Source organism: Salmo salar, chromosome ssa06 (genome assembly GCF_905237065.1).
Source record: "Salmo salar chromosome ssa06, Ssal_v3.1, whole genome shotgun sequence".
Lineage (NCBI taxonomy): Eukaryota > Metazoa > Chordata > Actinopteri > Salmoniformes > Salmonidae > Salmo > Salmo salar.
This window is the reverse complement of record NC_059447.1, coordinates 73150471-73173168: the sequence shown is the minus strand read 5'-3', so window position 1 is coordinate 73173168 and position 22698 is coordinate 73150471. Positions and strand designations below refer to the sequence as shown.

The 22698-nt window shown below is 42.1% G+C and overlaps 2 protein-coding genes and 1 non-coding gene across 3 annotated transcripts; 1 reads left to right on the top strand and 2 right to left on the bottom strand.

The window, feature by feature from the left end:
* Nucleotides 1–849: 849 nt before the first annotated feature.
* acat2 (acetyl-CoA acetyltransferase 2) lies at nt 850–7530 on the top strand. Its single transcript, NM_001139949.1, is given in 9 exon segments — nt 850–1010; nt 1689–1823; nt 3901–4082; nt 4242–4359; nt 4895–5038; nt 5258–5380; nt 6194–6348; nt 6460–6570; nt 6656–7530. Coding segments are annotated over 9 exon segments (1188 nt in total). The 5' UTR covers nt 850–961; the 3' UTR covers nt 6827–7530.
* Nucleotides 7521–21830, bottom strand: tcp1 (t-complex 1). The gene is made up of 12 exons (XM_014205512.2): nt 21555–21830; nt 20685–20770; nt 20449–20577; nt 19922–20019; nt 15812–15922; nt 13668–13849; nt 12984–13110; nt 12476–12651; nt 10750–10873; nt 10342–10534; nt 9998–10161; nt 7521–7953 (listed from the first exon to the last, which is right to left on the bottom strand). The coding sequence occupies exons 1-12, from the start codon at nt 21625–21627 to the stop codon at nt 7740–7742; spliced, it is 1677 nt and encodes a 558-aa protein (XP_014060987.1). The 5' UTR covers nt 21628–21830; the 3' UTR covers nt 7521–7739.
* LOC123743620 (small nucleolar RNA SNORA29) lies at nt 20941–21081 on the bottom strand. Its single transcript, XR_006770476.1, has one exon. It is a non-coding gene; the product is annotated as a small nucleolar RNA SNORA29 (small nucleolar RNA).
* Nucleotides 21831–22698: the final 868 nt, after the last annotated feature.

The following is a 22698-nucleotide window of genomic DNA, read 5'->3' as shown; positions in this document are numbered from 1 at the left end:
CTTGATAGACGGGAAACTGTTGTGCTTGAAAAACCCAGCAGTGTTGCAGTTCTTGACACAAACCAGTGCACCTGGCACCTACTACCATATCCCATTCAAAGGCTCTTAAATATTGTTCTTGTTCATTCACCCTCTGAATGGGCACACACACAATCCATGTCTTGTCTCAAGGCTTAAAAAAATCCTCCTTTAACCTGTTTCCTCCCCTTCATCTACACTGATTGAAGTGGATTTAACATGTGACATCAATAAGGGGTCATAGCTTTTACCTGGTCAGTCTGTCATGGAAAGCGTAGGTGTTCATAATGTTTTGTACACTATTTCCTGAATTGTAGGGGAGCAGAGAAGCTACAGCTAAGTTCCTACAATTCTACACATTTTGTCATGGAGCGATGAGAAAAATGTGCAGTTTTATAGCTATTCTAAAAAAAATTGCCATGTGGCTGAGATTTTAGCATTTTTAAAACAAATTTCCTGCTATTCTACACATTTTGCCATGAGGCTAAGAGAAAATGTTGCAGTTTTACAGCTAATTTCTTGTAATTCTAATTTGTTTTGCCATGGTTTATGACGTGAGCATATGCTATCTGGGGAAAGCAATGTCTGTCTGTACACCATGCTGGCATCAGGGGGTGTGTGGTACGCCATTGATGCCAGCATGGTGTACAGACAGCTATAGACAGACATTGCTTCACAGCCTGTGTGGCTGCCAAGATCATGTCTGAAGTCCTCCTAGCCATTGGGTGGTGCTTTCGTCAAATATATGTCCCTGCTACTGCCAGGGATCTTCGTACTGGTTGCCGAAGGAGGATCTCTTTTGTCATTCAAATGAATCAACATGCTTGAGTCCATTTACAAGTTCAGTGTTTCAGACATAGCAACCCGGCCACTCTAACACGGAAGACACAAGAGACCGAGCAGCACACAGTGAAATCTGAAGGATTACCAACTAGCTGTCAAAATGAACACTGAGTCTGTTGTCATCGTTTCTGCTGCAAGGACCCCCATTGGTAAATAAGTACTGAATCTGTCTGATTCCACACTAAGGCAATATTTTTCAACATAGTTGGCTACCTGTATCAATAAGAATTGCCTGTGTGTATATGTATTTGTTGCATTCCTTATCACACGAGATTGGTTTTGTAGCGATGCTGACGTTCCTTGAACGATCGTGCACATTTTTCCAGTCCTGGTTTTGACAATGTTCTTATTTGTTCAACAACATGTTTTAATGTTATTGAACCTATGAATTGAACAGACCATTACTGTCGTTCATTGTCGCGAGCTACCTCCTGACGAGGATTTTCAATGGCTTCGCTTATACTGAAGCTTGATTGGTTGCCTCACCCTCTGCCCAGATTCTCGAAACAGCGATTGGCTGTTGGTCATAGTACCATGGACCTGCAGCTACAGTATTGGCGATAGGCTGGATGGGGTTGGGCGTATTTTAGTTGGACGGTGTCTTTGCAACCTTGAATCAATCAATACATTTGTTGATGATAATGTCTGTTATCTTGTTGTCTGATGTAATGCAGTGGGAGAGTGCTGTCACACCATGGAATCAGTACCAATGGCCAAGTGCATTTCTCAAAACCCAGCTACCCGTTATAAAGCAATCAATGCCCTGCTCTTTTTGTGGATACTGAATATAACGTTAGTTCTCACAACTTTATTCTCCTGTTTCACAGGGTCTTTCAATGGTTCTCTGTCAACCGTGCCCCTCCAAGATCTGTGCTCTGTGGTGATCAAGGATGTCCTGAAGAGAGCCAACCTGAAGCCTGAGGCAGTGTCTGAAGTCATCATGGGGCACGTTCTGACAGCAGGTGAAGAACACCTGGAATGGAACCCTGTCCGTTTATTATAGCTGCTTATCAGCGCTGACCTGCTAGCTACTTAGTTAATAGTCCCATGTAGCTCAGTTGGTAGAGCATGGCGCTTGCAGCGCCAGGGTTGTGGGTTCGATTGCCACAGGGGACCAGTATGATAAAGTACAAAAATGTATGCTCTCACTACTGTAAATTGCTCTGGATAAGAGTGTCTCCTAAATGACACATTTAAAAAAATATATTAGTGTGAAAGGGCAGAATTAAGTAATATTCATAACAACAATGCTGTGTCATGTGAACTAGTGCAGTGGTTCCTAACCTTTTTCGGTTACTGTACCACCAATGGAATTTAGCTCTGCCCGGAGTTCCTCTAAAGTACCCCCTCATGTGCATCTTCCCAGTAAGTCTATGTTCTCATGAGTCTTCTCAAATACCCCCTGTGGATGGGCCAAGTACCCCCAGGGGTTCTAAACTCAGCAAAAAAGAAACGTTCCTTTTTCAGGACCCTGTCTTTCAAAGATAATTTGTAAAAATCCAAATAACTTCACAGATCTTCATTGTAAAGGGTTTAAACACTGTTTCCCATGCTTGTTCAATGAACCATAAACAATTAATGAACATGCACCTGTGGAACGGTCGTTAAGACACTAACAGCTTACAGACGGTAGGCAATTAAGGTCACAGTTATGAAAACTTAGGACACTAAAGAGGCCTTTTTACTGACTCTGAAAAACACCAAAAGAAAGATGCCCAGGGTCCCTGCTCATCACGCATGCTGCAAGGAGGCATGAGGAGGCATGAGGACTGCAGATGTATTGGATGGGCAATAAATTGCAATGTCTGTACTGTGAGACGCCTAAGACAGTGCTACAGGGAGACAGGATGGACAGCTGATCGTCCTCGCAGTGGCAGACCATCTGTTACAACAACTGCACAGGATCGGTACATCCGAACATCACACCTGCGGGCCAGGTACAGGATGGCAACAACAACTGCCCGAGTTACACCAGAAATGCACAATCCCTCCATCAGTGCTCAGCCTGTCCGCAAAAGGCTGAGAGAGGCTGGACTGAGGGCTTGTTGACCTGTTGTAAGACACGTCCTCACCAGACATCACCGGCAACAACGTTGCCTATGAGCACAAACCCACCGTCGCTGGACCAGACAGGACTGGCAAAAAGTGCTCTAAACTGAAGAGTCACGGTTTTGTCTCACCAGGGGTAATGGTTGGATTCGCTTTTATTGTTGAAGGAATGAGCGTTACACCGAGGCCTGTACTCTGGAGCGGGATCGATTTGGAGGTGGAGGGTCCGTCATGGTCTGGGGCGGTGTGTCACAGCATCATCGGACTGAGCTTGTTGTCATTGCAGGCAATCTCAATGCTGTGCGTTACAGGGAAGACATCCTCCTCCCTCATGTGGTACCCTTCCTGCAGGCTCATCCTGACATGACCCTCCAGCATGACAATGCCACCAGCCATACTGCTCATTCTGTGTGTGATTTCCTGCAAGACAGGAATGTCAGTGTTCTGCCATGACCAACGAAGAGCCCAGATCTCAATCCCATTGAGCACGTCTGGGACCTGTTGGATCAGAGGGTGAGGGCTAGGGCCATTCCCCCCCCCCCAGAAATGTCCGGGAACTTGCAGGTGCCTTGGTGGAAGAGTGGGGTAACATCTCACAGCAAGAACTGCCAAATCTGGTGCAGTCGATGAGGAGGAGATGCACTGCAGCATTTAATGCAGCTGGTGGCCACACCAGGAGATACTGACTGTTACTTTTGATTTTGACCCACCCTTTGTTCAGGGACACATTATTCAATTTCTGTTAGTCTATCTGTGGAACTTGTTCAGTTTATGTCTCAGTTGTTGAATCTTGTTATGTTCATACAAATATTTACATTTATAAATGCAGTTGACAGTGAGATGACGTTTCTTTTTTTTTGCTGAGTTTCGTACCCCTGGTTGGGAACCACTGAACTAGTGTACTAGCCATTGTAAGCCTCTGATATCTCTCTTGCAATCATTTGCTTCTCACGCTCCCAATCCTTTCCTCTGCTCTCCTCTCCTCCCTAGGTCATGGGCAGAACCCAGCCCGACAGGCCAGCGTTGCGGCAGGCATCCCCTACACAGTGCCTGCCTGGAGCTGCCAGATGGTGTGTGGATCTGGGCTGAAGGCAGTGTGTCTGGGCGTTCAGTCCATCCAGACTGGAGAGTCAACCGTGGTGGTGGCTGGAGGCATGGAGAGCATGAGCCGGGTAAGATGGAGGGAGCAGGCATGGGGGGAGAAGGAGGGATATGAGAGATGATGGAGAGAGGGAGGGGGGTGTAAGTGAGAGAAAGATGGGGTGAAATCAATACCATTCTACCAAATGTCCCCATTAATCTGCAATTACTCTTTCCCCTTTGACTCCCAGGCTCCCCACACAGTGCAGATGCGGGCTGGAGTAAAGATGGGCGACACCACCATGCAGGATTCTATCATCGCTGATGGACTGACTGATGCTTTCCACTGCTACCACATGGGCATCACAGGTCAGGGGACCAGAGTCAGAGTTATTGATATCAATGTGTAATGGGAGTTTCCAGGTGAAACAAAAGGAGAGCAGTCGCTGATAATATCAATCACATATCAATCCGGTTGCACCTTTTGGAGACAGGCACTTTATATTCTAATCAGACAGTAGCAAGTGTTACCTTAACACCAGCCCGAGAGGCTTGTAGGAAGTCAAAACACTTTGATGTTGTCAGCTGCTACAGAATCAGTGTTTCACAGAATCGGTGTCTTTGTGTCCTTGTACCTCCCGTCTGGCGTCAATCACTATCAACAGATATGAGTTTAATTCATGGTCTAGTGAGCATCAACCTGTCACAAACAGAACACTGGAAATCAGGTGTATTACAGAAAGGAAAATATGCTAAACGTGTTAATGACTCTTAACTGAATCTGAACTTTATTCATCTTAAATATTCCCATTACAAAATGTACTGATATTTTTCAGTTCAATAAGGAGGAACATTGGGGTGTCTTCATCCAGTAGAGAATGTTGTCTTCATTTTCTGGATGTAGCTGAGAATGTGGCTAAGCAGTGGGGTGTGAGTCGTGAGGCTCAGGACCAGTTTGCCGCCCAATCCCAGAACAGGACCGAGGCTGCCCAGAAAGCAGGACATTTCGATCAGGAGATTGTTCCGGTCATGGTGCCGTCCAGAAAAGGCAAGGAATCTGTTGTGCTGGTTTATGAACCCCCTGAGACCTCAAGTGTGCTCAAATCACTTACTGCTAGGTGTATGACCCAATGTTCCTTATATTGCTAACCACCATTCCTTAGAAGTGAATTAGATGACCAACACCTATTATTTCTCTGCTTTATTAAATGATTATTACAAATGTAGATGTTTCATGAACTATATTGTAACATTCCGCTCTCCTCAGGCCCAGTGGAGGTGAAAGCAGATGAGTTTCCTCGCCATGGCAGCAACATGGAAGCCATGACTAAACTCAGGCCCTGCTTCCTAAAGGACGGCAGCGGCACCGTCACCCCCGGCAACGCATCAGGTACGCAGGGGGCACTCATCCTTGACGTACGGTGATGTCACTGATCTCTCTCAACTCAATTAGCCTTTGGAAGGTGTGGGAGATAAGCAGTTGTGCTGAAGGGGAAAGAACATAAATATTTTGGCTATAGGAGGAGAAGAAGACATCTGGTTCTGATAGAGCAACAGGCCACGGTGGGAGGCATAGCGACCTGACAACCAGACTTGAGTTATGCAGAAAGGGCCCCAAATACACAAGATAGCCAGACAAAGAAGTACAGAGGAAAGGATGAGCATACACTGCATGCATTATTTTTGTACCACATGAGGAGGCCCTGCTAGCATTATAATCTATACAGCTGTCGGATGTGGGCGTTAACAAGCAACAACTGATATGGAGAGATAATGGTAAAGAACGGTCAAGGGAAGCTATTTTCATATAGAGGGAGGGGACTCTATACGTTATGCAAAGACAGAATCATATAAAAAAAGGACTCTGTAATATGAGGATTTAGTCTTTTTCATGGAGGGGTTCGGCTCTGTTGCGTGTGTGGTAGGGTCCTTCCATGGAAGGGCTCGGCTTTGCTACTCTGTATTAAAGTCTATATCGAATTCACAAGTTCTTGTAAGAGTATTATGTTCTTAAGACGATTTTCCACGACAAAGGTTACCAGTTGACCATTCCAATTACATGATTTTGTCTGCTGTTTCTCCTGGCATAGTGATCTAGATTCTACATGGTCATGACCTTGAAATGTTTCAGATGGGATACACAACAGAGTTGCATACCGCCAAACTTTTTTTGTGTTATATTAATTGCCATGTATTCCCTCAGGTATAAATGATGGAGTTGCAGCAACTGTTCTAATGAGCCAATCAGAAGCTCAGAAACGAGGCCTCAAGCCAATGGCCAGAATCACCTCCTGGGCTCAAGCCGGCCTCGACCCGGCAATCATGGGAACTGGGCCTATCCCAGCCATTAGGAAAGCGGTGAGAACCAATCAGAGACCAGTTAGCAAATGTTCAGATGTGTATAACTCTCGTATGACTGTAGTGTATAATCCTTCTCATTTTAAAGAGTTTTCACTGATTCGTTACCAGGTTGCGAAGGCCGGTTGGCAGCTGGATCAAGTGGACCTGTTTGAGATAAATGAAGCGTTCGCTGCCCAGTCCATCGCTGTAGTGAAAGAGCTTGGACTCAACCCAGATAAGGTAACTTGATGAACCATTATTTCAACACTATTGTTTAGGGCAAACAGTTGAATTCCACCACATCTTTGGTCTCTCCCCTATGCAGGTGAATGTGAGTGGGGGTGCCATCTCCCTGGGACACCCCATAGGCATGTCTGGCTGCCGGGTTCTGGTGACCCTACTGCACGCGCTCCAGAGGACTGGGGGTCAGAGGGGCGTGGCTTCTCTCTGCATTGGAGGAGGGATGGGCATCGCCATGTGTGTAGAAAGGGTGTGACTGAATACAAGTACAGCGATGCTGCATTCAGGATCACCTTATTGGTCCTAAAGGGAACATTTGGAATGCTTTATTACAACTTGTTTCAGCAGAGTAGTGTGAATGGTGGTTGTATTAGATTGGTAATTGATTTCCCTGTCACTTCGCTGAAAATTGTGATTTGTGAATGCAATTAGGTGAGGAAAGCATCAAAGGTCTATTGTGCACCATCCAATACTGGTCCTTCATTTTCCATAGCATATGTATTGGAAAATACGGTTTTGAAGCAAAAGTCTTTCTGCCTGTGAACCTAGTAAATGGGCAACATATCCTAGTCTTCTTTCCATCAAATAACTCAACTGCTAAACAAAGATTTACATGACTGGACTTGTTCACACGCAACCTAATGAGAATTCAGCCTTCCAACATTCCCATTTGTCCTGTTCTTTCTCTCACGGAATGACAGCAATGTACCTTAATGCTCTATGAACTGTAGAACGTGTGGTTTAAGACAGCAGCCTTCCTTAAATATACAAGTGCCCTGAGACAGTAAGCTTGCAGTACTTTAGTGTATCCTGTTGTAGGTATGAATGTACTATTTACCTGTCCACTTTCCAATATAGAATAGATGAACTGAACTTGTGCTTTTTCAAAATGATGTAGTTTGATTTGCTATGACAACTACAAAACAAACTTATGACAATACAGACCAGAATAATACAGACCATCAGGTTTTATTCGTGAGTGTCCAACAATCAGTTACAGTTCCCAGATTAACAGGTTACCACATGGGAACAAGCAAAGTGCACAACCTATGACAGAACAGCCAAGAGCTTATATGTATAAATACAGAGAAAGCCAAGCAGACCAGAACACATTTTGCATCTAAGAAACCCAGGGCAGATTCCAGAACTGGAACCAGTTACAGGAATGTCTACCCGTCCATCTGTCCTGATGCAACGGCGTCCTGGTACGAAGGCCCACCCTCCTTCTGGTCTGGGAACAACTTGATGAGGTCATCGATACGGAGGATAGTGATGGCGGCCTCTGTGGCGAACTTGAGGCTCTTGGTCTTCACCATGGTGGGCTCGTACACACCAGCCTGCTTGTTGTCCCTGGGTTTACCATTCACCAGGTCCAGACCAATCCTTCAGGGGAGAAGATGAGAAACACATACGTCACAGCCACACCAATGTAGAGCTGGGCTCTCCAATCCCGTTCCTGGAGAGCTACCAAGCCTAATCTAGTGCACCAGACTAATAATGAGCTGGTCGATAATCTGAATCAGGTTAGTTCCAACTGGGGTTGGAACAAAACCCTTCAGGGGGGTAGCTCCCCAGGAACAGGGTTTGAAAGCTGGGATGCAGAGCTACTGCATTGAAAACTGCTGAACTGCAGGCACTTCTACAACTGAAGCTCATTGGGTTCACAACATGTTATGGTGTGATGAACTGATACCAACGCAGAATGCGCAAACCATTATGACGTTAAAAATGTCCAGGCCAGAGTAGTGGCATTACAGCTCAGGGAAAAACGGCAGTCTCCACTCTGGGCCAGCATGCTTTCTCCCACGCGTATCACTGCATACACCACTGATCAGGTATAGCAGCAAATTTAAAATGGGAATGTTATGCATCCTTGTAGTAAAACTTAATCAAATGGGTCTCAAGCTCAATGGCACCTAAAAAAAAAATGTTTTACTTAACCTGTTAGGGCTAGGGGGCAGTATTGACACGGCTGGATAAAAAAAACATACCCGATTTAATCTGGTTACCACTCCTACCCAGTAACTAGAATATGCATATACTTACTACATATGGATAGAAAACACCCTAAATTTTCTAAAACTGTTTGAATGGTGTCTGTGAGTATAACAGAACTCATTTGGCAGGCAAAACCCTGAGACATTTTCTGACAGGAAGTGATGTGTCGTATTACCTTTAAACCTATCCCATTGAAAAACACAGGGTCTGAGGAATATTTTGGCACTTCCTATTGCTTCCACTAGATGTCACCAGCCTTTACAAAGTGTTTTGAGTCTTCTGGAGGGAGATCTGACCGAACAAGAGCCATGGAACGATGATGGCCCATTAGACACCTGGCGCGCGAGTTCATGTTGGGTACCCTCGTTCCAATACGTTATAAAAGAGTATGCATTCGTCCACCTTGAATATTATTCATGTTCTGGTTAAAAAAGGCCCTAATGATTTATGCTATACAACGTTTGACATGTTTGAACGAACGTAAATATATTTTTCCCCCTCGTTCATGACGAGAAGTCCGGCTGGCTTAGATCATGTGCTAACAAGACGGAGATTTTTGGACATAAATGATGAGCTTTTTTGAACAAAACTACATTCGTTATGGACCTGTGATACCTGGAAGTGACATCTGATGAAGAGAATCAAAGGTAATGGATTATTTACATAGTATTTTCGATTTTAGATCTCCCCAACATGACGTCTAGTCTGTATCGCAACGCGTATTTTTCTGGGCGCAGTGCTCAGATTATTGCAAAGTGTGATTTCCCAGTAAGGTTATTTTTAAATCTGGCAAGTTGATTGCGTTCAAGAGATGTAAATCTATAATTCTTTAAATGACAATATAATATTTTACCAATGTTTTCTAATTTTAATTATTTAATTTGTGACGCTGAATTGACTGCCGGTTATTGGAGGGAAACGATTTCCTCAACATCAATGCCATAGTAAAACGCTGTTTTTGGATATAAATATGAACTTGATAGAACTAAAAATGCATGCATTGTCTAACATAATGTCCTAGGAGTGTCATCTGATGGAGATTGTAAAAGGTTAGTGCATCATTTTAGCTGGTTTTATGGTTTTGGTGACCCTGTCTTTGAATTGGCACAACATTACACACAACTCTTGTAAATGTACTGTCCTAACATACTCTAAATTTATGCTTTCGCCGTAAAACCTTTTTGAAATCGTAAAACGTGGTTAGATTAAGGAGATGTTTATCTTTCAAAGGGTGTAAAATAGTTGTATGTTTGAAAAATTTGAATTTTGACATTTATTTGGATTCAAATTTGCCGCTCTTGAAATGCACCTGCTGTTGATGGAGTGCACCACGGGTGGGACGCTAGCGTCCCACCTAGCCCATAGAGGTTAATGGCATCAACACGAACACGCATGTTGAAATTCATATCTAGTGATGTAGCACACTGACCATTTGAGGTTTTTGCGTTCAGGGTTGACCTGGGCCTCGTTGTGGAAGGCTCGGAGCTTGGCGACCAGGTCAGTGGAGTCCTGAGCAGCGTTCACAGCCAGGGTCTTGGGAATGACCAGGAGGGAGCGGGCAAACTCTGCTATAGCCAGCTGCTCACGAGAACCCTGTGAATGGACAAGACAATTTAGTACATTTCACATCTTAAATTTCCAAAAAAACAAGGGTTTTCCCAGATGGAAACAAGACATGAAACTTGATGGGCTTCAAAAGAAACAATACCTCTGATTCCATCTAGACAATCAGGACAGAGAAGGAAGCAGTGATTCCCAGGTTTATTTCCTTACCATACTAGTGGCATAGTTCTCGAGGTAGATGGACAGGGCTGCCTCCACAGCACCACCTCCTGGTACAACAGACTTGGACTCCAGCACCCTCTTAACCACACACAGAGCATCATGCAGGGACCGCTCCATCTCATCACACATGAAGTCATTGGCCCCACGCAGGATGATGGAGGCGCAGGTACGAGCCTTGGTACTAAGAAGAACAGAGGGAGAGGGGAAGAGGAAGGAGGAGAAAAGGAAAAGATGGAGATGTGAATAGTAACAAGGGATAAGGAGAGAAAAAAGAATGGAATGTTGCAAATAAATTATGTGCTAAAGCAAAACATTGGTAAAGATATGTAAGAAGGTTGTACATGAGCACAAAATGACTGTAGATGAGAATAAGACGACTTCAGTTCCTGTTCTTACTTTTTGACCAGGATGAGCTCATCGTCACACACACGCTCCTGCACCACCTCCTCACAGTGGCCCAACATGGCTGTCTCAAACGTCTCCTCTCCCTCCAGGTTAGACAGGGATGGGCAGATGGTGGCTGAGGGACAAACAGAACAAAACTACTCAATTATGGGTAACAAGTTAACCTGTTGGGGATAGGGGGCAGTATTTGCACGGCCGGATAAAAAAAAGTACCCGATTTAATCTGGTTACTACTCCTGCCCAGTAACTAGAATATGCATATAATTGTTTGATTTGGATAGAAAACACCCTAAAGTTTCTAAAACTGTTTGAATGGTGTCTGTGAGTATAACAGAACTCATATGGCAGTCAAAACCCTGAGACAAATCCTGACAGGAAACTGAAATCTGATGTGTGGATATCACTTCAAACATTTGCCATTGAAACACACAAGGGCTTCTGAATCATTTAGCACTTCCTATGGCTTCCACTAGATGTCCCCAGTCTTCACAAAGTGGTTTGAGTCTCCTACTATCAAAATTGACTGAAAGAGAGGATGTTTATCTTGGTCACAGGGGATGGGCCATTACCATTGTGACGTCGGCGCCCATGGGTACTCTCCCTTTTCGAAACGTTTTGAAAGACAATGCAACCGTCCCAATGGAATATTATTGAAGCCCTGGTTGAAAAAGCCCCTAAAGATTTATGTTATACAACGTTTGACATGTTTGAACGAACTTAAATATATATTTTTTGCTCATTCCTGACAAGTCAGACGCACACGGTACATTTTCACTAGCCTTCGGAGCACGCTAACACTATTGGGACATAAATTATTAACTTTTTTGAACAAAACTACATTTGTTATGGACCTGGGATTCCTAGAAGTGCCTTCTGATAAAGATAATCAAAGGTAAGGGATTATTTACAATAGTATTTTTGATGGTTGATCGTTCCAAGATGGCTCCAACATTTATAGCCTAGACTTTTTTTCTGGGCATACCACGTCATTTATTGCAAAGTGTGATTTCCCAGTAAAGTTATTTTTAAATCTGGCAAAGAGATGGCATTCAAGACATGTTAATCTATAAGTCTTTGAATGACAATATTACATTTTAACAATGTTTTCGAATAGTAATTTTGTAAATTGTAGCGCTGATTCATCGGAAGCATTTGAGGGAAAAGATTTTCTGAACGTCATGCGCCGATGTAAAATGCTGTTTTTATATATAAATATGAACTTTATCGAACAAAAAATGCATGTGTTGTATAACATGATGTCCTAGGAGTGTCATCTGATGAAGGTTGTCAAAGGTTAGTGCTGCATTTAGCTGTGTTTTGGGTATTTGTGATGCATGCTAGTTGCTTTGAAAATGGCTGTGTGATTATTTCTGGCTGGGTACTCTGCTGACAATCTAATATTTTGCTTTTGCTGTAAAGCCTTTTTGAAATCGGACAACGTGGTTCGATTCAGGAGAGGTGTATCTATAAAACGGTGTAAAATAGTCATATGTTTGAGAAATTGAAGTTATAGCATTTATGAGGTTTTGCATTTAGCGCGACGCGATTCCACTGGCTGTTGATTAGGGTTAACCAGACAGGTTAACTGGAAACAAACATGGTTGCTTTCAGAAAATAGTTTCAATCACTCACTGAAAAAGAGAACAGTTTTAGAACTTGTGTTGACCTGAACGGTTATGACACATTTATCAAAAGGTAAACATAACCTGTAGCTTACCTCCCGTTGCCTTGGCGATGCGTTTGAGGTCCCGCTTGAGGACCCTCCTGATAGCCATGGCTCCCACGTCCACAAAGTACTTGAGGCACATGTCGTCGATGCCTCCAGTTGTCAGGATGACGTTAGCACCAGATGCCAGAATCTTCTGAATCCTCTCTTTGGTGATGTCAGACTCCCTGGAACAGCAAAATCAACATGAAGACATTGTGTGGCTCTTGTATAAACCCTGTGTATGTCTCAACAAGCCTTGATGACATGAACAAATCACCCTGTCTTTAGAAAATAACTGTTGTCCAGCCCAAAGTAGTCGTATTACAGCTCAGGGAAGAGCTGCAGCCTGAACTCTGGGGCAGAATTATTTCTCCCACGCGTATCACTGCTAACACCACTGAACAAGTATAGCAGCAAATTTAAATGGGAATAGTCTTACATTGTCATACATGTGGCAAGACGATTTTAAAACAGTAGGTCTCGTACAAATAGCCTCTGTGTGGCATGTCCAACGCACCTCTGTCTGATCTGGTCTAGTTTCTCTGGGTCATTGATGAGGACCTGGACTCCCATCTTCATCTTGGTCTTCTGCAGGCTGAAGTCCAGACACGCCACCTTGGCGTTGGTCAAACGCTTCACCATGCCTAGGGGGGGACGACCAGACCCAGTCATCACATTTACTTCATTTAGCAGACCATTGAACAAGACAGAATCTTAACCCTGGTCAAGATAAACCTATCCCCACACAATTACTGATTCCCCTTGCTGATCAGGGTATGTGAAATGTACAGATGGAAATCCATTTTACATAAAGCAAACCTGCCTCTGACAGAGAGTGAGGAATCATGTCAGCTGCTCTATTAGCCTACTACTGAACATGTCCCAAGGAAGGATTAACCTACTACAATAAAAACATTCAATAACACGAGATCTTTATATTATAAATCTGCCTAACAAGCAAATCTAGTCATGGTGCCATGTGTGGCCAGAAAAATAGTGCCACAGTTCATACAAGAAGCACTGCAACCATTACTTCTCAAAGCCAGCTTTCTGTCTCCCACGCGTATCACTGCATACACAACAAGAACAAGCATAGCAGCAAATTTAAATGGGAGTCTGTCAATTGCATCAGATGGTCATTTCATGGTTGTACTATTATGGAATTGGCGCAGACACCATCAACAATGTTTTACACCTGTACCTTGAGACCCTACAGTGCAATTGAGTGCGTATCCATTGACCAGATAGCTCTCCTTCTGGCTGCGTCCGTGGGCTTTGAGCACATTAACCGAGTTGATGGGGTACCTCGCCACACCCTTCTGATCCACAAACTTCACTGCCAGAGTAGCGTCCACCACCATGTTGGCAAAGAAGTCTGCATCACTGAGGGGGTCACCGGTCAAGGATTCAAGCTTTTCTATAGGATGGAAGTAGAATTTCACAGCTTTCAAATGGTAGTTCCTGCCGGACTACATTGCAGACGCATGCCAGATCCTACAAAGCCTGGATAGGTTAACATATCAGCTAACCACATATATAGCAATCTGATGCATGACTGCACAGTAGATGACGTGGCATGCAACCATTGGTTGATGCAATGCCTAGGCATCTACTCTGCCAGAAACTCAACCAAAGCTACCAGGACGTGAAGCTCAAGACACCATATAAATTATTAGAAATAAAATAGTTACGTGTCGCAAAATTATTTTGGACGGTATTAGTCGATACTTTGACTCCAACTATCAATTTGTAAAAAATAATGTTTGTTGTTGCTAGATAGCGTTAGTCGGCTGTACCAAACTCTTTTTTTTATTGATCCTATAGCTTGCTCGTCATCTTTTTAAAACTACAATATGTAACTTTTTGGGCGACCTGACCAAATGCACATAGAAACGTGAGTTATAAATCTGTCATTCTCATTGAAAGGAAGTCTAAGAAGTGGTAGATCTGTTCCATGTAGGCCATTTCTATGCTTCCCGTTCTTAAGTTTAGTTTTTGCATACCAGCGTCAAACAATATTTTTGGTTATGAAAATACATTTCACAGCAGTTTAGATGATAAAATTATTCTCTACACTTGCTTGTCATCACAGAAACTAGGGATAACATATACAGACACGACAAAACACATTGTGAATAGACTTGATACGGGTAGCTTCCAGCTTTAATTGTAGGCCAAATTTCCTTGCCAGCTTACAGGTGAAGCAAATAGCAATTCACTACCCTAGTACTTTGTGATAATATGGTAACTATCACACACACAAAAAAATGCTGATTTCAAAGCAGACTGTCACCAAAAATGTGTATTAATTCACGTAGTCTCCCTTGCCACCAAAACCCATTCATCACTTCGTCTGGTTTCCACTAGATTCCATAGCCAAATTCTGCCTCATGAATGAAGTCACATTTCTTAGAGACAGCGCACACACTTTCATAAGAGATTGCTTCTTTAAAATAAAATATATTCTTAGCAGTTGCCAATAAAATAAGTCCCGAATGGAAGGGATTGTTTGTCATCTGTAGCCCCATGAAATCAACTAAAACAAGCTCAATTACTCACCCCTATTGAATAATATGCATTGACCTGTATTGTGAATAGACTTAATTTACCCAGTTTATCAATAGAGATTTACCATTCAAATACATTACAGATGATTGTACAATTGATTCCATTAATGCATACATGGCTGCCTAAAAAGTGAAAAACCTATTCCCAAATGTAATGATATCAAACTCAGACAACCAATGACTGAACAGAGCAATAGCTGAGTTGTTCTGTCTGGATCAAGTGCCATTCTGTGACAGGTTAATACAAAAAAATTGTGGTATTGTTTTGGGATCAAAATTGTGGTATCTTGAGAGTAAACCAACATGTTTCCTGCACTTATTTTCATGACTGATCAAAACGTATTTTATGCTCTCGTCTCTTCAGCCAACACACTGATCTATATGTTTGGAATGCAAATCGTGAGAATTGCAATACATATCATATCCGCATCCAAGTACTGTGATAACATCTTATCGTGAGCAATTCCCAGCCCTACTTATGCGATCCTTTATAGCAAATGACATATACAGTGAGAGGATGCCAAAAGTGTGCAAAGCTGTCAAGGCAAAAGGTGGCTACTTTGAAGAATAATATATTATTTTTGATTAACACTTTTTTGGTTACTACATGATTCCATATGTGTTATTTCATAGTTTGGATGTCTTCAATATTATTCTACAACGTCGAAAATAGTAATAAAGAAAAACCCTTGAATGAGTAGGTGTCCAAACTTTTGACTGGTACTGTACATGGGAAGGGGAGGTTTCAGGTTAGTCAGTGAGCAGGAAGAAAGGATACACTCCGATGATCTTGGAGGACATGGAGGTCTTGGCTGCGTTGACCAGACACTCCCTTCCCAGGTCATCTGTTGCGATGGTCAGGTTCTCATTGATGTAGCGTACTGCCTCCCTGGTGGGAATGAAAGATATGTTAACCTCTACGGGAACGGGGTGTCCGTAGTGCTAGTTAGCTAACGTGCGCTAATGTGATTAGCATGACGTAAGTAACAAGAACATTTCCCAGGACATACATGTCTTATGAGGGCAGAAAGCTTAAATTCTTGTTAATCTAACTGCACTGTCAAATTTACAGTAGCTATTACAGTGAAAAAAATACCATGCTATCATTTGAGGAGAGTGCACAAAAACAAGAAACTTTTATCACGTCAACTGGTTTGATACATTCACCTCTGAAGGTAAATCAACTTTCAGTCATCCTGAGGGTACCATAGATAAAATGTAACAGTTTTGTTTGATAAAATCAATTTTATATTCAAATGTAGGAACTGGGTTCTACATTTTGAACCCCTGCTGTGTTCAGCACATTTGGGCAGACTTGATACAACATTTTGAACAGCAATGCAATGGTTCATTGGATCAGTCTAAAACTGCTCCCATCTCGTGGCCAAAATCTAAACTGCGCCTAGACTCCAAAGTGATATGTTCTTTCTCTTGCATTTCAAAGATGAAAAAAATATATGATATCACATGTTTTTTCTTTGTATCATCTTTTACCAGGTGTTATATTCTCCTACATTCATTTCACATTTCCACAAACTTCAAAGTGTTTCCTTCCAAATATTATCAAGAATATGCATATTCTTGCTTCAGGTTCTAAGCTACAGGCAGTTAGATTTGGGTGTCATCTTTGGCAAAAAAAAAAAAATAGGGGATAGGGGGCAGTATTTGCACGGCCGGATAAAAAACATACCCGATTTAATCTGGTTACTACTCCTGCCCAGTAACTAGAATATGCATATAATTGTTTGATTTGGATAGAAAACACCCTAAAGTTTCTAAAACTGTTTGAATGGTGTCTGTGAGTATAACAGAACTAATTTGGCAGGCCAAAACCTGAGAAGATTCCAAACAGGAAGCGCTCTCTGACTACTTCTTGGCCTTCTTGATCATCTCTAACCAAAACAGGGGATCTCTGGCATAACGTGACATTTTCTAACGCTCCCATAGGCTCTCAGAAGGCACCAGAATGATGAATGGTGGCTTTGCAGGCCATGGCTGAAAAACATTAGCGCATTTGGATAATGGTCGATCTGAGGACAATGAGACTGGAGGCGCATGCACGAGCCGACACCATGTTTACTTTCTCTCTCTCTCTCTCATCTCCGACTCGCGAGTCGGAGATATTATCGCTTTTTTACGAGAAAAATAGCATAAAAATTGATTTTAAACAGCGGTTGACATGCTTCGAAGTACGGTAATGGAATAGTTAGAATTTTTTTGTCACGAAACGCGTCGGGCATGTCACCCTTCTTTACCCTTCGGATAGTGTCTTGAACGCACGAACAAAACGCCGCTATTTGGATATAACTATGGATTATTTGGAACCAAACCAACATTTGTTATTGAAGTAGAAGTCCTGGGAGTGTATTCTGACGAAGAACAGCAAAGGTAATCAAACTTTTCTAATAATAAATCGGAGTTTGGTGAGTACCACACTTGGTGGGTGTCAAAATAGCTAGCCTGTGATGGCCGGGCCATCTACTCAGAATATTGCAAAATGTGCTTTCACCGAAAAGCTATTTTTAAAATCGGACATAGCGAGTGCATAAAGCAGTTCTGTATCTATAATTCTTAAAATAATTGTTATGTTTTTTGTGAACGTTTATTGTGAGTAATTTAGTAAATTCACCGGAAGTGTTCGGTGGGAATGCTAGTCACATGCTAATGTAAAAAGCTGGTTTTTGATATAAATATGAACTTGATTGAACAAAACATGCATGTATTGTATAACATAATGTCCTAGGATTGTCATCTGATGAAGATCAAAGGTTAGTGCTGCATTTAGCTGTGGTTTGGGTTTATGTGACATATGCTAGCGTGAAAAATGGGTGTCTGATTATTTCTGGCTGGGTACTCTGCTGACATAATCTAATGTTTTGCTTTCGTTGTAAAGCCTTTTTGAAATCGGACAGTGTGGTTAGATGAACGAGAGTCTTGTCTTTAAAATGGTGTAAAATAGTCATATGTTTGAGAAATTGAAGTAATAGCATTAAGGTATTTGAATATCGTGCCACGGGATTACACTGGCTGTTGAGAAGGTGCCCATAGAGGTTAAGAGCTCTGTTTACAGAACCAGGAATTTCACAGTTCAGCTTTATTCAGCCTTGTAGTGGAGAACTTTCAGAAGATTAGAATCAATCAGATCTGTCAATAGCAACAAATGTCCTTCCACTATCCACAGAAACACCGCTCTCGTCAACCCCCAATTTGTTTACACATTAGTGCTATAATTGCTAGCTACAGTTGTGTGTTATTGAAGACGTTCTTATTGAAAGAAACAAGCGGTGACTCCTTCCAAAACAACCACTAGAGTTAATTTATGCTTTGGTTGACACATTCATTCTGGAGACAGTTAACTTAAGGTATAGGGGGCAGTATTTTCATTTTCAGATGAAAAGTGTGCCCAGAGTAAACTGCCTAATACTCGAGCCCAGAGTCAAATATTTGCATATTATTAGTAGATTTGGATAGAAAACACTGAAGTCTCTAAAACTGTTAGAATGATGTCTATGAGTATAACAGAACTCATATGGCAGGCAAAAACCTGACAAAAATCCAACCAGGAAGTGGGAAATCTGAGAATTGTAGTTCTTTTGAATCCCTATCAAAATTACAGTGTCTGTGGGGTCACGGTGCACTTCCTAAGGCTTCCATTGGCTGTCAACCGCCTTTAGAAACGGGTTTCATCCTTCTCCTGTTACTGGGCAGAGAATAGGAGCTCAGTCAATGAGTGGACTGCCTGGGACCAGTGAGTTTACTGCGCGGGCACGTTTGGCGCGCTGCTCCTTTTTCCTCTGTAATGAATACGCTATTGTCCGGTTGGAATATTATCGACGTTTTATGTTAAAAAAGACCCTAAGGATTAATTGTAAACAACGTTTTACATGTTTCTACGAACGGTAATGGAACCATTTGACTTTGTCTGGATTTACACTCACGCCTTATGCCTTTGAATAGTGATCTGAACCCACAAACAAAACAGAGGTATTTGGACATAAATATGGAGTATTTCGAACAAAAATAACATTTCTTGTGGAAGTAGGAGTCCTGGGAGTGCATTCTGACGAAGATCAGCAAAGGTAAGAGAATATTTATAATACTAATTCTGAGTTTAGCTGACCCCAGAACTTGGCGGGTATCTGTATAGCCTGCTTTGATGGTAGAGCTATGTACTCAGAATATTGAAAAATGTGCTTTCTCCATAAAGCCATTTTAAAATCTGACACATCGGTTGCATAAAGAAGTATATCTATAATTCTTTCAATAACTGTTGTAAATTTTATCAACGTTTATGAGCATTTCTGTTAATTGATGTGCTCATTCACCGGAAGTTTTGGTGGGAATACATTTTCTGAACATCACGCGCCAATGTAAAATGGGGTTTTTGGATATAAATATGAACTTTATCGAGCAAAACATACATGTATTGTGTAACATGAAGTCCTATGAGTGCCATCTGATGAAGATAAAAGGTTAGTGAATATTTTAGCTGTATTTTTGGTTTTTGTGATGCATGTCCTTGCTTGGAAAATGGCTGTGTGGTTTTTCTTGTTAAGTTTATGTCCTAACAACCTACTTTTATGCTTTCGCCTTAAAGCCTTGTTAAAAATCAGACAATTAACGAGAAGTTTCTTTAAAATGGTGTAAAATAGTTGATTGTTTGAGAAAATGAAATTTTGAGATTTCTGCTGTTTTGTATTTCGCGCCATGCTATTTCACTGGCTGTTGATAGTGTGTCCCACCTAGCCCATAGAAGTTAACAGGCAACACAAAAGCAAACAACCCTGTACTTGTAAACAAAGTAATGAACCAGGAGTGGAGGGGAAAAAGGATCTCAAAAGGCTGATAATATTCAAAACAATTGGATAGACTGTGGCAAGATTCTTACTTGCAGGCCAGGCGGTATCCACTGATGACTGAAGTGGGATGGATCTTCTGCTTCACCAGTTCATCTGCGCTCTTCAGCAGCTCTGCTGCAATGATCACCTTTAAAACAAAGGAAAGAACGATATGAATAAGCCAGGGACGATAATTTAATGAATAAGATCCATTTTTTTATATATATAAATGTGCCGTTATTTCATATAGAGGTGGCAGAATGGAGGCCGTCCAACCCCTTCAGACAATGACGGACAGTCTCTCTATCCTGTTAGCATAGCCGAACATCTGTAAAGGAGGCAGATGGGCGGTACTAAAAACAGGAAGCAGGTCATTTGAACAATTAGTGTGAATAGGCAGGTTCAGGCCAACCTCCACCAAATTATGTTCACTTGATCAAATTGAAATCTAACATTAAAAAATAAAAAAATAAATAAATAGAGTCTTTCAGGTAGGAATATATCAGACAACATTCTGGTCAGTGGCCACAGCTCCTTTCCCTTGACCTCTGTTCTTAGCAGCTGTTGAAGTACTCACCACTGAAGTTGTCCCATCCCCAACCTCCTTGTCTTGCAGCTCAGCCAGTTCACACAGCACCTTGGCTGCTGGGTGCTCCACCTCCAGCAGCTTCAGGATGGTAGCCCCATCGTTGGTGATAGTCACGTCCTAAACATTAGAGCATTTGTAAGAACTTCTTCCGTCAATCTGAATGGTACACAGGCCATATCCAATGAGACTGATGGCGGTGACTATAATTGGCCACAAGTATTTACCCCGATGTCATCCACCAACATCTTGTCCAGCCCGACAGGGCCAAGGGAACTCTTGACGATGTTGGCAATGGATGATGCGGCCATGACTGCAGAAGAGACGTGGGTACACAATCAAAGCTTATTCCCTTGCCACAAAAAGTATCTAACGTTACACTAACTCTGGTATTAGCTAGCTAACTATTACAAATAACTACCAACAATTAATTGTATCAATCTAGAAACAATAGCACAACTCCGAAACTGTTCAAACTGATAAAAGAAATTGTTCTGTCAGTTCTATTAGGAGGGGTGGACGAAGCCAGCCGCTCCGTCAAGACAATGACAGTGTTCTCTCTCTCCCATTAGCATAGCCGTTCACTCTGGGATGGATGAATGAACGGTACTGAAAAATGGGAAACGCCTAGGAACTATTTTTGGGGGGGAAATCATGTTGAGCACAGGGATAGGTAGCTGGTAGCGTTAGCTAGCTAACTGCGTTTGCAAGTCAATAACTAACGTTAGCGACTCCCTAACACCAATGACATATGCGTATTAGTAAGCTAACGTTAGCTAGCTAATATAGCAACTTAGCAAGCCTAACTAGCACGAATTAACTATAATATACTGTTAGATAATGTAGTTAATATTGATTTATTATACATGTTTTTATACGAATGTGGGCTACACAATATGCTTAGGTAGCTAGATGATTAACGTTATACATCTTGCAAGTTTAGGAAAAGGGAGGCGAAACGACGCATATTTTTTTCCCGCACGTGCTGCGGAGTGCTAGTTAGCTAACCACTGAACTCAGTTTGCCACTCTCCCGCAGACACCGATTAAAACACCAATGGCATAAACTGCGACACAAGCGATAACAAAATAGCTCACCATTTTGAGAACGAACGGACTCGCCGGTCGTTCTCGTGCCGAACACGTTTAACGCTCCATCCATTAACGACATCTTGGACAAGCTAAAGAGACAGAAGAAAGGAAACGAAGTAATGAACTATGGGTAAACCGGTGGGGAACCTGGGCTTCTGGGTAAAGATTAAGAACCGAGAATAGACGAGAACGTTCCAGAAGATTAAATTAAAAAAAATAATAATGGCATCAGACAAAAATAATTTTCATGACGAAACTAATGTATGCGTAAGACTGTATATAGCGATATACATTTATCACTTTTTAATTCAACTGCTATATGATGAAATACATTTCCCAGCATTCAAAGATCCTTGTTCCTTTTTGTGGGTGTCTTGCTCATGGTCGGCGGGTGCCCTCTACTGGTTGGCTGTGCATATGACACTCTTTTTGGACCACAGATGGTATCAATTTGTAGAACAGAGAACTGTCAAATCCTATTTTAAAGACTGAGGGAGAGCTTGTTCAATTGTCCATTTGTCCAAGGTCTTCACAGCGCACTTATAGTGTTGGTGGCGATTGCTGTGTGATTGTTGTTGTAATTGTTAAATAATAGGGATGCATTTGATTTGTAATCAGTAGCCTAGAATGTTTTATTTAACTAGAAGTAATGACAGTCTTGTGTTCTCAAGTGGCACAGCATTCTAAGGCAATGCATCTCAGTGCAAGAGGTGTCACTAGTCCCTGGTTCAAATCAAGGCTGTATCACATCTCGCCGTGATTGGGAATCCCATAGGGCGGCGCACAAGTGGTCCAGGTTTGGCTGAGATAGGTAGGCCGTCATTGTAAATAAGAATTTGTTCTTAACTGACTTGCCTAGTTAAATAAAGGTTAAATTAGAAAAAATGTAGCAGCTCACTTTGGCAGGTGTTGTAGCACTTGCTTGTAGTCACAAGCATTTTCCATACCAAAAACAAGTACAGCAAGTCACCAGTAAGTTTTCTATATCAGTTGATTCTGCAGGGGGGTTCATCCACTTTGAACTCATCCTAAAACCCTAATGAGGCACAACATAACCAGCTGTAATTTCTATACAATCTGTAGTTCTCTCAGCTAACAGTAGTCTTTGTTTACTGACTTGTTTTACTTACTGTATTGCTTAGGCCTATAT

Bases quoted from the DNA above. Each gene is read 5' to 3' on its own strand.
- tcp1 (XM_014205512.2), bottom strand. From the start codon at position 21,627: ATGTCGTTAATGGATGGAGCGTTAAACGTGTTCGGCACGAGAACGACC. The intron at 13,850-15,811 runs GTATCCTTTCTT...TGACCCCCTCAG, and splicing joins TCCTCCAAGATCATCGGAGT to TGATGCAGACTTCTTTGCCA. The intron at 10,162-10,341 runs GTAAGGAAATAA...GTCCATTCACAG, and splicing joins AGAACTATGCCACTAGTATG to GGTTCTCGTGAGCAGCTGGC.